The sequence below is a fragment of the Dipodomys merriami genome, unplaced genomic scaffold (genome assembly GCF_024711535.1).
Source record: "Dipodomys merriami isolate MVZ:Mamm:240054 unplaced genomic scaffold, mDipMer1.0.p SCAF_1, whole genome shotgun sequence".
Lineage (NCBI taxonomy): Eukaryota > Metazoa > Chordata > Mammalia > Rodentia > Heteromyidae > Dipodomys > Dipodomys merriami.
In genome coordinates, this window is record NW_027202270.1 from 133,139,384 (window position 1) to 133,155,003 (window position 15,620).

Below are 15,620 nucleotides of genomic sequence, written 5' to 3' on the forward strand. Positions count from 1 at the left end.
GCCAGGTTCTCTGATTGGCACCCAAATTGGAACTACATGTACTTTATTGTCAGTATTGGAGAAGATAAAATTACACAATTCAATGCTGAACTCAGTCTCTGAAAGTATTTTATCTTTTCTGATTTTTCTCTTCCTTCATCTGTTTTCAGGTCGACGGCTAGATCAGCCACACCTCCATGCTGATGGCATTCGAGGTTTTCCCGTTGTTCTTCAGCAAATTAGTAAGATTCTCAGTTACCCACTTACATCAGCTGGACAAACGAAATCAGGTGAGTTGATTCACCTCAACCTTTTTTTTTCTCCTGGACTGGAACAATACATGGGTAGCAGACTTGACTCTTTATCACTTTCTTGCTTTCCATAGAGGCTGTAGAAGATAAAGCAGGAGGCCCTCCACGGTACAGCATCATTGAACTGCTTCAGATGTGCTGGCCCAGACTCACTGAGGACTGTGTTGCCAGCCACACCAGCCTCTCCCAGCAGCTGGATCAAACTCTTCAATCTCTGAGAGAAGCAATAGCACTGCCAGGTATGGGGCTGTCTACTCAGGAACAGTGAAGCAGATAAGAGTGAGGGAGCCCTGGGAAGTCAGACTTGAGAAGTAGACGATTCATTAGCCCGGGTACATCTCAGAACTCAAAAGTCCCCCTGTTTCTACCTCACATTTGAAAGGATGACTCTCATTGCATGAGCAGATAGATTTTTTTTTTTTCTTTCTTGGTGAGCAAACTCAGCAAGGCCTCTGTCAATATTGGGCAATCCTTCCCAAAAGATTGTAATGTTCTCTCTTCAGAAAGTGATTTTACCCCCAGGCACAATAGGTGAAAACAGGATAATAGATCCTGATTCCTCCAGATTCAGAGGGGCTTTTTGCTTGTTTGTTTTTGTTTTCTTTTGTTGGTCATGGGGCTTTAACTCTGGGCCTGGGCGTTTTCTCTGAGCTCTTCAGCTCAAGGTGAGCACTCTATCACTTGAGCCACAGTGCCACTTCCAGTTTTTCTGGATAAGAGTCTCATGGACTTTCCTGCCCCAGCTGGCTTTGAACTGGGATCCCCAGATCTCAATCTCCTCAGTAGCCAGGATTACAGCTAAATTCAGAAGTTTTTGCTGGCTGAGAATCACTTGTCTAAGTGACTGAATTAGGGGTGTTTTTTGGGGGGTGGGGGCTGGTTTTGTTTTGTTTTTTTTTTTTTTTTTAGCAATATTGAGATTTGAACTGGCTTTGCACCCATTTGGTTCGCATGCTTGGCTGGTACTCTACCACTTGAGCCATGCCTACTTTTTGCTGCTTGGAGACAGTCTTATGGCCTTTTCTGACCAGGCTGACCTGGAACCACGATCCTCTGAATACCTAGGATTACAGACCTGAGCCACCAGTGCTATGCTCCCAAGTAGTGCTTTATATCTACCTTCTAAGTATAGCAGCTAAGCTATAGGACCCCATGTCGTTCATAGAAGGCTCAGTTTATGTATTAGGTCTAAAATTGACCAAAAGCTGGATACATAGACTAAAGCCTGTGTCCTTTCTCTTGCCTAACTTCCCTCAGAGCCCAAGAGTACTCCTCTCACATCCCTGGTGGAGCAGTCCTCCCAAAAAGCTCCTGAAGCAGAGGCCTACCCTATTCACATTCAGATTGAGCTCCTCCAGAAGAATCTGAGCAGACAAGCCCCCACAGGCATTGAGCAGACTGACTATGTGGGCACCTTCTTCACCTACTGCAGCACCCTGGCTGCAGTTCTCCTTCAGAGTTTAAGCTCTGAGCCTGGTAAGAAACAAAAAGAGGAAGTGGAGTTATGACTGGCCTGTACAAGTATTTAGGCAAAGAAGAGGACAGGTGCCCAGATGCATAAGGTTCTTTGCCCTTACTCATCTCTGTCTTCTTTTTTTTTTTTAATGTATCTTTGTGCTGAGTATAATTGTTGAGCACATGGGAGTGTGAATGAAATCTCATGGACTCAAATATAAGGCTGGGGATATGGCTCAGATGGTAGGGTGCTTGCCTACCTACAGCAAGGCCCTGAGTTCAAACCTTAGTACTAAAAAACAAATCTCTGGCAGATCTTGTGAATTTGAGGGCCAGTAGAAAAACAAGCTTTTGATATGAGTACCAGATTCTTAGCTGAATTCACAGAACATCCCTCACACAAAAATCCAAAGTCCTAAATGCTATAAAATCCTACAGATCTTGAGCACCAACATGACACCGTAAGCGGTAGGTTCCACATTTGACAGATCCATGTAAAATTACCTTCAGGCTCTATGTATAAGATGTAAATGAAACCAATATATCTCGTGTTTAGACTTGGGTCCTATCCCCAGGACATTTCATTATATGTATGCAAATATCCTAAAATCCAAAACCCTTCTTGTCCTACACATTTCAGATGTTTAGGGGTACTTACTCATTCTGTACTGCATGTATTTCATTCAGGTTGAAGTGAACAGGGGTCACCCATCTGTGGCTAGACCTACCCACTAAAGTTTATCTGGCTAGGTAATCTTTAAAGCAGTAGTAATGTACAAATGAACTTGTGGTGGTACGAGTCAGCTTGTGAATACCCTTTACCTAGCATGAATCAAAAGGAAGGCTCTCAATATATCTTAATTGTGTCCCAGAATAATTAAATGGTTTGGGGAAACAAGGCTCCGGTCTGTTGCAGTTAGTGGTACTGGGGCTTGAACTCGGACTGATGCTGTCTTTTAGCTTTTTCTAAGACTGGAGCTTTACCATTTCCAGCTTTTTGGTGTTTCATTGGAGATAAGAGTCTCATGAACTTTTCCTGTCCAGGTTGGCTTTGAATCATGATCCTTAGGTCTCAGCTGCTTGAGCCACCCATACCTGACTAAAGATCACATTCTTTGCCCTTGCAGATCACATGGAGGTGAAAATAGGAAATCCCTTCGTTCTCCTGCAACAGAGCTCTTCCCAGCTGTTGTCACATCTCCTCCTAGAGAGACAGGTTCCCCCACAGAGGTATGAGCCACCTCCATGGGAGTCAGCCTTGGGCCTCCCTGAATATTTCATCAAAGAAATGTAGGCCTCAGTGGTATTGTACTTGGAGTAATCACAGAAAGGAAATATGTCTTTCATATTTTGCCCTGAATGTGCATCTACCTTTCCACAGTATATTAAAATTCACTGAACTTTGTTTCTTTTTTTTTTCTTGTTAACATGTGTAATGGCAAGTACAAGATTAATGGATGAACTTCCACATACAGATAGTACAAAAATCCAAAAATTTGGTGACAGTGGTTGTGTAGATTGTAGGATAATAAGCATTTTCATACCCAGTGGGGTACAAATCTTGTAGAAAAGCAGTTTGTGAAACTCTATGTAATTTACAAATTTATGTGTCCTTTGACTTAGGAATCCATGTTGGGCAATTAATTCTGCACCTCTACAGGTAGAAAGTGATGTATATACAAGAGATCAGAAAACTATGTTGTCCACTAACAACAGAATAGTTAGGTTATGGCTCATCCATATAAGAGAATACTTTAAAGAAAGCATGAGAGTCAGGTAGGCTATTCAGTGAAAAGCAAAAGACAGACCAATGTATCTAATATGCTACCTTTTATGTTGCTTTTTTTGTTTGTTTATTTTTTGTTTTCTTTTGTCAGTCATGAGGCTTCAACTTTGGGCCTGGGCGCTGTCCCTCAGCTCTTCAGCTCAAGGCTAGCGCTCTACCACTTGAGCCACAGAGCTACTTCCAGTTTTCTGGTGGTTAATTGCAGATAAGAGTCTCAGAGATCTTCTGCCCGAGCTGGCTTTGAACTGTGATCCTCAGATCTCAGCCTCCTGAGTAGCTAGGATTACAGGCGTGAGCCACTGGCACCCCCCCCCCCATGTTGTTGTGTTTTAAGAGGGGAATGATTAATAGCAAATGATAACGTTTGCTGCGTAAATATAAATTGTAAAATCAGGTGATGATTTCCATGTACTTAGCCCTCTGCCTCTCTTCCTTCAGGTTGGCGGACCTTCTGGCCCAAGAAGGACTCAGCCTAAGTGTGCCTCAGGTCATTGTCAACTGCTGCTGTGAGCCCCTTAGTCTTTGCCCTTCTCTGCAAAGCCAGCAGGCATCATCCCTTCTGACTCACCTGGGCATCTTGGCCCAGCAACATATCTCCAACTGCCTGGATGACATCCCCCTCTCTAGACCAAGCTCCCCTAGGCCAAATGAGAATCTCACACCAGAGAAGAAGATCCATTCCTCCCCAAAAGACTCACCACCCCCAGCTCTCACCTCCTCTGCCTTGGCCTTCCTAAAGTCCCATTCAAAGCTACTGGCTACTATTGCTTGCCTAGGAGCTTCCCCGGGGACAAAGGTTAGCAAGACCAGCTTGTGGAAGGAGCTGTGTGGTCGCAGAGAAGTGCCTCTGACTGTAGAACAGATCACCAAGGAGTGTGAGCACCTCTTGGAACAGTTCCCTGTGCTTGAGGCCTCCCTCTTAGCTACCTGGGAGCCTCTCCATGGATCCTCCGAGCAAGGAAGGAGTCTGGCAGCTAGTTTCTGCGGTCGCACCAGCCTCTCTACTGTGCTCCTGGGCCTGCATTCTCCTATTGCCCTAGATGTGTTGATTGGGGCATTCAAAGAAGCCCTGGTGGCCAGAGATTGGCCACGGGCCCTTCAGCTCACTGAAGTATATGGGCAAGACACAGATGATCTGAGCCACGTTTGGGATGCAGTCCTGAGCTGTGCTGTTGCATGTGGTAAGCAAAAAGCTGCGCCTTCCTCTTTCACCTGTAATAATTGTAATATTTAGCATTCACATGTAGTGCTTAGAATAACACTAGAGAAAAGTGTCATCATAAACTCTTCATTGCCGGGCACCAGTGACTCAGGCCCGTATTCCTAGCTACTCAGGAGGCTGAGATCTGAGGATTGCATTTTAAAGCCAGGCAGGGCAAGGAAGTCTGTGAGACTCTTATCTCCACTTAACCACCAAAAAAGCCACAAGTGGAGCTGTGGCTCAAGTGATAGAGCACTAGCATTGGGCAATAAAGCTAGGGACAGGGCCTGGGAAGGGGCTCAGTGGTAGAGTGCTTGCCTTGCATGCATGAGGCCCTGGGTTCGATTCCTCAGCACCACATAAGCAAAAAGAAAAAAGCCAGAAGTGGCACTGTGGCTCAAGTGGTAGAGTGCTAGCCTTGAGCTGAAGAGCTGAGGGACAGCACCGAGGCCCAGAGTTCAGGCCCTACGACCGGACCCAAATAAATAAATAAAGCTAGGGACAGTGCCCAGGCACTGAGTTCAAAGCCCTAGGAACAGCACACACACAAAAAAAAAACAACAACCAAAAAACTATTTACTGGAGTCCAAGAGTTAGGTTAGAAAACTTGCCCAGGATGGTAGAATAGAGCTTAGAGCCCAAATCTGTTTGAACTTTGTATGAACACATAAAACCAACAACCAATATTCTTTAATCCTATGTATAAAAATTATTGTGAAATTCTAAAAATGACAAATAATCTGCGTCCTGTTCTCAGAGACCCAGGATGTAGTTCAAGAATGGGATTACTTTAAAAGACGAGTCAGCCAGGCGTGTTGGCTCACTCCTGTAATCCTAGTTACTCAGGAGGCTAAGATCTGAGAATCGCAGTTCAAAGCCAGCCTGGGCAGGAAAATCCATAAGACTCTTATCTCCAGTAAACCACCAGAAAATGGAAGTGGTGCTATGCCTCAAGTGGTAGAGCACTAGTCTTGACCTGAAGAGCTGAGGGACAGCACCCAGGCCCAGAGTTCAAGCCCCATGACTGACCAAAAAAAAAAAAAAAGACAAGTCAGAAGCCAGGTGCCAGTGGCTCATGCCTGCAACATTATCTACTCAGGAGGCTAAATCTTAAAATTGAGATTCAAAGCCAGTACATTCAGGGAAGTCCAGGAGACCTTTATCTCCAATTTAACAACAAAAAGCCAAAGTGGAGGTATGGCTCAAATAGTAAAGCACTAGTCTTGAGCAAAGCAAGTCCTGGGTTCAAGCTCCAGGACCAGCACAAATAAATATCAGAAAAGTTTTTTGTAAAAAACATGTAGGCCATGCACTCTTTGTTGCAACTACTCAACTCTACCACTATAACATGAAAGCAACCATAATCAATACATAAAGCATATATGTGTGTGTATATATATATATTCTAATTGTATTTGCAAAAATAAATTAAGCTGAGTATCATGGCACATGCCTATATTCCCAGTGCGAGGCTAAAGCTGGAAGATCATAAGACCAATCTGAGCTACATAGATGGAATCTTTTAATTAGTTAATTAAAAAATAAAAACAGGGGCCTGGGAATATGACTGAGTGGTAGAGTGTTTGCTTAGCATGCATGAAGTCCTGGATTCAATTCCTCAGTACCACATACAGAAAAGGCCAGAAGTGGCTCTGTGGCTCAAATAGAAGAGTGCTAGCTTTAAGCAAAAGAAGCTCAGGAACAATGCCAGGCCCTGAGTTTAAGCCCCAGGACTGGAATAATAATAATATAATAACAATAATAAAATAAAACATAAGCAAACTATGAGCCTGTTCAATTATCCCTACTTTAAAATCTCCCTAGAAATCGGCTCTGGTAGTTCACCTGTAATTCTAGCTACTTAATAGGCTGAAATATGAGGATTGAGGTTCAACACAAGCCAAAGCTGAAAAGTCTACAAAGCTCTAATTTCCAATTAACCAGCAATAAAGCTGGCCTAGACGTGTGGCTCAAATGGTAGAATACCAACTCTGAGCAAAAAAGTTGAGAGAGCACAAGGCCTCGAGTTCAATCCCCTGTACCAACACACACACACTCCCTGGGCCTTGAGTTCAATCCCCCGTACACACACACACACACACACACACACACACACACACACACACACACACACACACACACACACACACACACACACACACACACACACACACACACACACACACACACACACACACACACACACACACACACACACACACACACACACACACACACACACACACACACACACACACACACACACACTTCAATCCCCTGTACACACACACACACTCTCTCTCTCTCTCTCTCTTTCTCTCTCTCTCTTCCCCCCCCCCTGGGAAATTTTCATATGTAATCAGGTTGAAAGCTGGTGAGTTATCACACTTCACTAGGGAAAGCAAGAATTGGATGACCTGTATGGAATGGCTTTTGGGTAGGCAGCTTGGCTACTTGAAGAAAGGAGAAAAATCACTCCTGAAGAAGGTAAGAATCAACACAAAGGCTATGTAGTCTAAATTGCTTGGAGTCTGTTTTTTATATTTCTTTGCCAAATCTGTGAAATGAGTATGGGAGTAAGAGATCTAACAAATAAGACAAAATACGCAGTGAAGTAAAATCATTTATCTGAAATAGCTCTTAAGTAGAAATTGCAGGGGAATACTCAGCTTTCACTGATGAAATAAGTTTGAAAGAGTGCTATTTACGCAATGTGCCAAAAATGTATATCTGGATATTACTTTTGTTTTATAGACAAGGAAGCATGGCGATACCTGTTTCCTGTGAAGGATGCATGTCTGAGAAGTCGGCTGGCCTTGCAGTTTATGGACAGGTGGCCCCTAGAGTCATGTCTGGAGATCCTAGCCTACTGCATTTCAGATAAAGCTATCCAAGAAGGTTTAAAGTCTGAGCTGCAGAGGAAGTTGGCAGAGCTGCAGGTGTATCAGAAGGTATGGGATTCTGGCATCAAGAGAAGAAAAGAAGCTTCTCACGTGAAGCCAACCCTCAGCCTATTTGTGTGTGATGGGGAAGGTTTGTTGTTGTTGTTGATCGGTCATGGGGCTTGAACTCTGGGCTTGGGTGTTGTCCCTGCGCTCTTCAGCTCAAGGCTCTACCACTTGAGCCACAGTGCCACTTCTGGTTTTCTAGTGATTTGGAGATAAGAGTCTCATAGACTTTCCTGCCAGGGCTGGCTTTGAACTGCAATCCTCAGATCTCAGCCACCTGAGTAGCTAGGATTACAGGCGTGAGCCACCGGCACCTGGCCTATGGGGAAGTTTTAAAAACAGAAAATATAGGTCTGACTTTGGTTGTGCATCTGACATCCACTCTTAAGTGAACAAGGAAGAGGCCCTCTATCTGGTTCCAGTGTTATTTATTCCTATTGTTTTAAATACATTTGAATTAAGCAAAGATAATAAAAATATTAACATTGCTCCACAATGTGTATTTGAGCTTTGATATATCTTTTCTTAAAAATTGTTCTAAATTTCAGGTAATTCAAGGTCCATTTTGAAAGCTTGCATGACAATGGCAATTTCAAAAGGGAAAGATTTTTGAGGGATATGTATTATATCCAAGCTGAAGAGGCTCAAGCAGGCAGATTCAGGAAGTACAGCTACATAAGTAATACACAATACATTCTGTTCTTCCCATGTGTTCTTGAACAGAACTGAATCTAGAGCTTCACTAGAGACAGTAAACATGGCAGGAGAGAAAGGTTTACTCTCACACCTCAGCAGTTTTCATTCATGCTGCAGGAAAGATGATCCTGCAGAATATTCAATCCAAAAGAATGTCTGTGTTGGGGCTGGGAAGGTGGCTCAGTGGTAGAGTGCTTGCCTTGCATGCCTGAGGTCCTGGGTTCAATTCCTTAGCACCACATAAGAAAGAAGCCGGAAGTGGCGCTGTGGCTCAAGTGGTAGAGCGCTAGCCTTGAGCTGAAGAGCTGAGGGACAGTGCTCAGTCCCAGAGTTCAGGCCCCATGACCGGACCAAAAAAAAAAAAAGAATGTCTGTGGTGGAGTTTTGATATAGAGGAGCTTGGGACAAGTGAACTCAGAAAACTGGACAAGCTTTGGACCTCAGAGAATTATCTTTACCAGTAAAAGCTCCAATTCTAGCCTCCCACTCAGCCTTTGCTCACTGATTTTACTTCCCAAGAGGTTCACTCTCTCAATGATCTCTGTCCCATTTGGATTCATTTTCCTCTTTCCTAAACTAGAGTGATGGCCCGCTTTTGGGGCAGAGATCTAGGGGAGGCCCTTCCGTGGACATAAAAGTGACTTGCTCATGGAGGAAAAAGCTACAGTGTGGTTTAATGGGTCTTCCTGTCTTTCCTTAGATTCTAGGTTTGCAGGATCCCCCAGTGTGGTGTGACTGGCAGGCCCTGAAGAGCTGCTGTGTTGAGGACCCATCAGCTATCATGAACATGATTCTGGAAGCACAGGTATCATTTTCCCTCCCTTTTCTTTCCAGAGCTTCAACTCTTTAGCTGGTTATATGTATCAATGTCCACAATTTTTTGTAACTGCATCCCATTCTTTTTTTTTTTAATTGTAAAATTTGCCAGTATAGACTATAATACAATTGACCCTTTCCTGTCATCACCATTGTGTTCCTATGCAGAATTTTATACACCGCATGCTATGTACTGAATATATATCTCTAATGGTTGTGTCATTAGGCATAAACACCCTCCCTCTTCAAGTTGGTTGTCCCAATTATATTCCCACTCACAGTGCCCCATACTTACACTGTTTATACTGTCCAACTTTTCAGACAAAAATTGGACAAATGACATGGCCAGTAACTTAAAGGAATTGAAGACATGTGTGTTTCCTTGCAGGAGTATGAGCTATGTGAGGAATGGGGCTGTCTATACCCCATTTCAAAGGAACATTTAATCAGCCTACATCAAAACCATCTTCTCTACCTAGTAGAAAGAAGAGATCATGAAAAGGCTTTGAAAGTAAGTCTCTGATTCTTTCCATTGTTGCAATTCACATTTCCATTATTAGTAATGAATATCTTTTCTATTCATTGGCCATTTGCACCCTAATGAGAACTTTATCTGCCTTTTAAGAAGTTGATATATCATAGTTCAAAATGTAGACATTCATTTGAATGCTTATTCATTTAGGAGACACTGAATATTCCTGGCTACTTTGCTAGATGGTAGTATGACAGTGTTAATAATTAGGGTTAGTAGTCCTTGTGCTGCATTGAGCCACATTTTAGGGAGAATAAGGGTGATGATGTAAGACTCATTTAGATATGATTGCAAGATAATATGTCAAATGCTAGAAGTAAGTCCAGATCAAAGGAGCTCAAGCAGGGTACTAGATACAGCATGACAGACAAGTATATGGAGGGCAACCCAGGTACCACTGTGTTGTAATACTTGGGTAAAGCCCTGGGAATTCTATCCTGAAACTTTAATGTAGAGTTCACACATTGGGATAGTAAAGTAAGTGGGGGACATGGAATCTATTCCCCAGCAGGTTTATTAGGCCCACATATTATTGGTCTACAGAATTTCTCCAATTGGGAAGAACAAAGTTAGTGAAATCAGATGACTTTTTCCCATGAATCCCATGCAAAATATTTGCAATCTCATATCTGCCTAACTGTCCTTCAGAAGCCAGTCACAGTCATCTTGAGAGAAAGTGCCTCTCTCTATACTAGGTGCCAAGTAGAACAACTGGGGCTAGAATTCTTGTAATGAAGAATCTAAGTTCTGTCAGAACTATGTCTCAGCCAGGCACTGGTAGTTCACATATAATCCTAGCTACTCTGGAGGCTGAGATCTGAGAAGCATGGTTCAAAGCCAGACTGGGCTGGAAAGTCCATAAGACTCTTATCTCCAACCAGAAGTGGAGCTATGGCTCAAAGTGGTACAATGATAGCCTTAAATGAAAGAGCTCAGGGACAGCACCTAGGCCCTGAGTTCAGCCTCACAACCAGGAAAAAAAAAATTGTGACTTATTGGTGAAGGTATGGAGGTAACAAAAATGAGCATAGGGAAAGATGAACCCAAAATAAATAAACCAAGTATTCCTTTCTCTAAGCAAGCAAGGCAGCTCCAGAGTTCTTAGGAAAGCCTTGCCTTCCTCTTCTACCCATTCTTCTGCTATAGCTTCTGCAAAGAATCCCTGACCCTGCCATGTGCCTTGAGGTCACAGAGAAGGCCCTTGACCAGCATCCTAGCTTGGCCACCTCACACTTCTTGGCCAACTACCTCACCACCCATTTCTATGGAGAACTGACCACTGCTCGACACCATGAAATCCAGGCACTGTACATGGGATCCAAGGTAAGGGGGAAAGGTTTCAAGAAAGCATGTCTGAGGAGGGTGACTGCTGGCCCAGCTCCACTAGAACCTGCCCTTTCAGAAGCTCTTGTGCCAGTGCCTGCTGTCCTTAGCCTGTGCTAAGAGATTGTAACCACACAGCCCACCATTCCCTAGATATGCCTCTTAGGACTTGTCATACTCTTGCAGCCCTTTATTCAAAATGTCCTCTCAAGGGTCTTTCGACTTTCCATGGCACTTCTATATCAGTGCTTCTCAATCTGGACCATGTTTTAGAACCACCTGGCCTTTAAAAATATTAGCCAGGCGGGGGCTGGGAAGGTGGCTCCGTGGTAGAGTGCTTGCCTTGCATGTATGAGGCCCTGGGTTTGATTCCTTAGCACCACATAAGCAAAAAGAAAAAAGCCGGAAGTGGTGCTGTGGCTCAAATGGTAGAGCTCTAGCCTTGAGCTGAAGAGCTAAGGGACGGTGCCCGGGCCCAGAATTCAGGTCCCAGGACCAAACCCAAAAAAATATATATATATATATTAGCCAGGCACCAGGGGCTCATGCCTGTAATCCTAGCTACTCAGGAGGCTGAGATCTGAGGATCACGGTTCAAAGCCAGCCCAGGCAGGAAAGTCCATGAGACTCTTATCTCCAATAAACCACCAGAAACCCAGAAGTGGCGCTGTGGTTCAAGTGGTAGAGTGCTAGCCTTGAGCTGAAGAGCTGAGGGACAATAGTGTCCAGGCCCAGAGTTCAAGCCCCATGACCAACAACAACAAAAAAAAGTTGTCTAGTAATTAAATGAGATAATACTTCTTTACCTTTATTATATAACCTTGAAAATACTAACTGGAGAAATTTCAAGGTACAAAAAGTAATTCTAGTAAAACGATTTTTAGAGAAGAAATTCCTAATTTCTTCTACTTATTCTGACTAGCAATCAAAATAGAACAAGTGCCATGTATATAACTACTTTCTCTTAAGAAAATAGACTTTTTTTTTTAGTGCAGCTAACTTAAGTTGGAGAAAAATAGGCAACCAGTGACCTTATTTTAAGCCTAGTGGCATGACCTTTAAAGGGTGTTTAGATTCATAAGGACTTAGGAAGTGGCTGGATTGGGCAGCCCTCTGACATCACCCAACATTGCTCATTCATAAGTAAATCCTCCCCTCAGTATAATGGTAACATTGAGGCAAAGCCCAACTGTGCTTTTGAGGGTCCAGGCAAGAGGTTAATAGATTACTACCTGGGGACCAAATCTACCATATTTTGTAAGTCAAGTTTTATTGGAACAAAGCATATCCATTCACTTACATGTTTGTTTATGATTGCTTTCACACTACATTGGAAAAGCTGAATCATTTTATACATCTTAAAGCCTAAAAAATTTGCTCACTGTCTCTTTTTTTGTTATTGGTGGTAGTGGTTGTGGGGCTTGAACTCAGGACCTTGGCAGGGTCCCTGAGCTTTTCTGCTCAAGGCTAGCACTTTACCACTTTGAGCCATTACTCTCCACTTCCAGTTTTCTGATGGTTAATTGGAGAGAAATCTCACAGACTTTCCTGCCTAGGCTGACTTTGAACCAGGGTCCTTAGATCTCAGCCTCCTGAGTAACTAGGATTAAAAGTGTGAGTCACCATTGCTTGGCACTCTCTGATCCTTGATAGAAAAAAGAATTACCATCCTGTTATCCGGATAAAAGTGCTTGGAATACTCATCATAGCCACTTAGATGACTTACGGAGAGTCGCCTTGCTTGATGAAAGACTCCTAGCAAATCACAATAGTACTATAGACTTTCAGCTCTCTGGAATTCTTTCTCCCAAAAGAATCTCAGCTTTCTTTTGAGATGTGTTTATTGTTCTCTTTTCTCTATGGGTTTACCCCCACAAATAGGTTCTGCTGACTCTGCCTGAGCAGCACCGGAACAGCTATTCCCACTTGTCCTCCAACCCCCTACTCATGTTAGAGCAGCTGCTGATGAACATGAAGGTGGATTGGGCCACTCTGGCAGTGCAGACTCTGAACCAGTTGCTGACTGGACAGGAGATTGGCTTCACCATGAATGAGGTTGACTCCTTGCTTTCCAGATATGCAGGGAAAGCCCTGGACCTCCCATACCCTCTGAGGGAGAAACGATCAGGTAACTGCAGCATTCTAGATAGTGGTTCTGTATGGAGAAAGCAATACCATGCTCCATTCTTTGTTTTCATTTTCCCTTCTCTTATTATTTGGGGTTGATTAAAGTGAAAGGAATTACTTTAGGAGACACAGCTCTTCTTGGGAGAGATTTTGGTCAGAATGAAACAAAGGTAGACAACCACTGAATAACTACCATGAAGGTTTGGGGAAGCAAATATTGCTGGACAGTATTTCTGTCTGGCCTTGATAGAGTGGCCCTAAAAATGCCATCTTTTTTTTTTTTTTAAATGGAGAGTGCTTCATTCTCAGTCACATCAGATAAAACTTATATGACAGCTGACTCAACTACTTCTAGAATGAAGCAATGAAATGTGTACCTATAATTGTCTTCTCTTAACATTTTTTAATTTACTTTGAAAAATACTAGTGGCTACTACTCCATAATCTCATGTGCCAAAACATGTCTTAGAAGTACTCTACCATAGCCAGGCACATACCTATAATCCTAGCTACTCTGAAGGCTGAGATCTTAGGATCCAGGTTTGAAGCCAGCCAGGACAAGAACATCCATGAGAGTCTTATCTCCGATTAACCACCAGAAAAATAGAAGTGGTGCTGTGGCTCAAGTGATAGAGCACTAGCCTTGAGCTGAAGAGCTCAGGGACTGCATCCAGGCCCAGAGTTCAAGCCCCACAACCAACCAAACAAAGAAATACTCCACCATTATCTTAGAGTCATGGTTTGACAGTCAGCAGAGCCCATAGAGCTTTGAAACTAAATACCTAACATAATGGATAAAGATGCTTATGGCAGATCCCTCTTGGCAGATTCTGTGATTCATCTCCAGGAAATTGTTCATCAGACTTCGGAACCTGAAACCCTGTCTAGATCACCATCAACAGAATTCTCTACTACTGTTTCTGGTAAGAACTGCTACCTGGTTTTCACTTTAACTTTGCCTTATTCTGACTTAAAGACTGTAAAAAAAACAAACATTGAATTTGTGAATCCTAAACCACTGCTTCAAGAGGAAGCTACACACATAGAGGCACGCATACACATATACATACATACTATATAGATTATAGTCTCAAACCTTAAAAATAACTTACCCTAGTACATTCTGTTCTCTTTAGTTTACAAAACAAGAGATTGAGAAATGACTTCTCTGAGGCTCCTACTAATAAGGGCCAGAGATGGGATTCAAAATCTGCCTGGAGCCAGGCATCAGTGGCTCACACCTCTAATCCTAGCTATTCAGGAGGCTGAGATCTGATACAAAGCCAGCCAAGGCAGGAAAGCCTAAGAGACTCTTATCTCCAATAAACCACTCAGGAAACCGGAAGTGGCACTGTGGCTCAAGGGGTAGAGAGCTCACCTTGAGCTGAAGAGCTGAGGGACAGCGCCCAGGCCCAGAGTTCAAGCCCCACACAAACAAAAAAAGAAAAATCTGTATGCCTGGTCCCAACTAGTTCTAACTAGAGCTGCTTATACCTATCTTGAATTGTCTCCTCTTTACATTCTCTGGTTACCATATGAGAGCTAAGACAAGAGGAAAGAGTGCCACTTTAGTCCATTCAACTGACAACTTCAATGTTGGCCAACTCAAAATTTATGTCACTCTGGACATGGCTACAAATGACCATGAAAGCACTGCAAGTGTTGATTTTTGAGGATGGTTGTATATTAGTGAATAGACAAACTCACAAATATGGATCCTGCTAATGAGAATTGACTGGATTTAATCCCCTTGAAAATTCTGTTACACAAAAGGAACAAGCTCCTAGAAGGCCTCAGCCGTGTTTTAAACATGGTCATTCTTTTCAGCAGCCCTGCTCTCCCCAGTCTCAGGAGAGCATGATTCTGTGTGTCTCTTCTTCTGATAAAGATTACTGTGTTTTTTTCTATTTTCTCTGCTAAGTGATAAGAAATCTCCTTAGATACCATAAAGGAAAGTAGCAATCCTAGCTATCTCTGGGAATTAATTAGCTTCTCAATAACCAATTGGCCAGAGAACCAGACTCATAGGTAGATGAGAAGCGCACGTGTGTGTGTGTGTGTGTGTGTGTGTGTGTGTGTGTGTGTGTGTGTGTGTGTGTGTGTGTGTGTGTGTGTGTGTGTGTGTGTGTGTGTGTGTGTGTGTGTGTGTGTGTGTGTGTGTGTGTGTGCTTATTGTATGGAAATTGTACACTATAAAGTAAAAAGAATATAATGAAGTTCACCTACCAGTCACCCAGCTACAACAACTATCTCTTTACAATGACCATTCTTGTTTCATCTATACCTCTCCTTTTTTTGGTTTATCTTGAAGTAAGTACCAAAGGTATCATTTCATTTATAAATATTTTCTTTTAAATTCCTAAAAAGTAAGCATTTTTGTAAAATAAAACCATAAAATCATTATATTACCGAAGAAGATCCCTTGTTATCTTCAGATATTTGTGTT

At 42.8% G+C, this 15,620-nt stretch overlaps 1 protein-coding gene across 2 annotated transcripts in view; it reads left to right on the forward strand.

The window, feature by feature from the left end:
• The window catches only part of Zfyve26 (zinc finger FYVE-type containing 26), a 72,137-nt gene that overhangs the window by 30,525 nt on the left and 25,992 nt on the right, over window positions 1-15,620 (forward strand). For both annotated transcript variants that reach the window (XM_070031481.1, XM_070031487.1), the window contains exons 17-27: window positions 150-269; window positions 365-529; window positions 1,548-1,766; window positions 2,873-2,975; window positions 3,970-4,712; window positions 7,487-7,683; window positions 9,077-9,181; window positions 9,581-9,703; window positions 10,871-11,047; window positions 12,929-13,175; window positions 14,002-14,097. In XM_070031481.1, coding sequence (XP_069887582.1) covers window positions 150-269; window positions 365-529; window positions 1,548-1,766; window positions 2,873-2,975; window positions 3,970-4,712; window positions 7,487-7,683; window positions 9,077-9,181; window positions 9,581-9,703; window positions 10,871-11,047; window positions 12,929-13,175; window positions 14,002-14,097 — 2,295 coding nt within the window. The remainder of the gene's footprint in view (window positions 1-149; window positions 270-364; window positions 530-1,547; window positions 1,767-2,872; window positions 2,976-3,969; window positions 4,713-7,486; window positions 7,684-9,076; window positions 9,182-9,580; window positions 9,704-10,870; window positions 11,048-12,928; window positions 13,176-14,001; window positions 14,098-15,620) is intronic.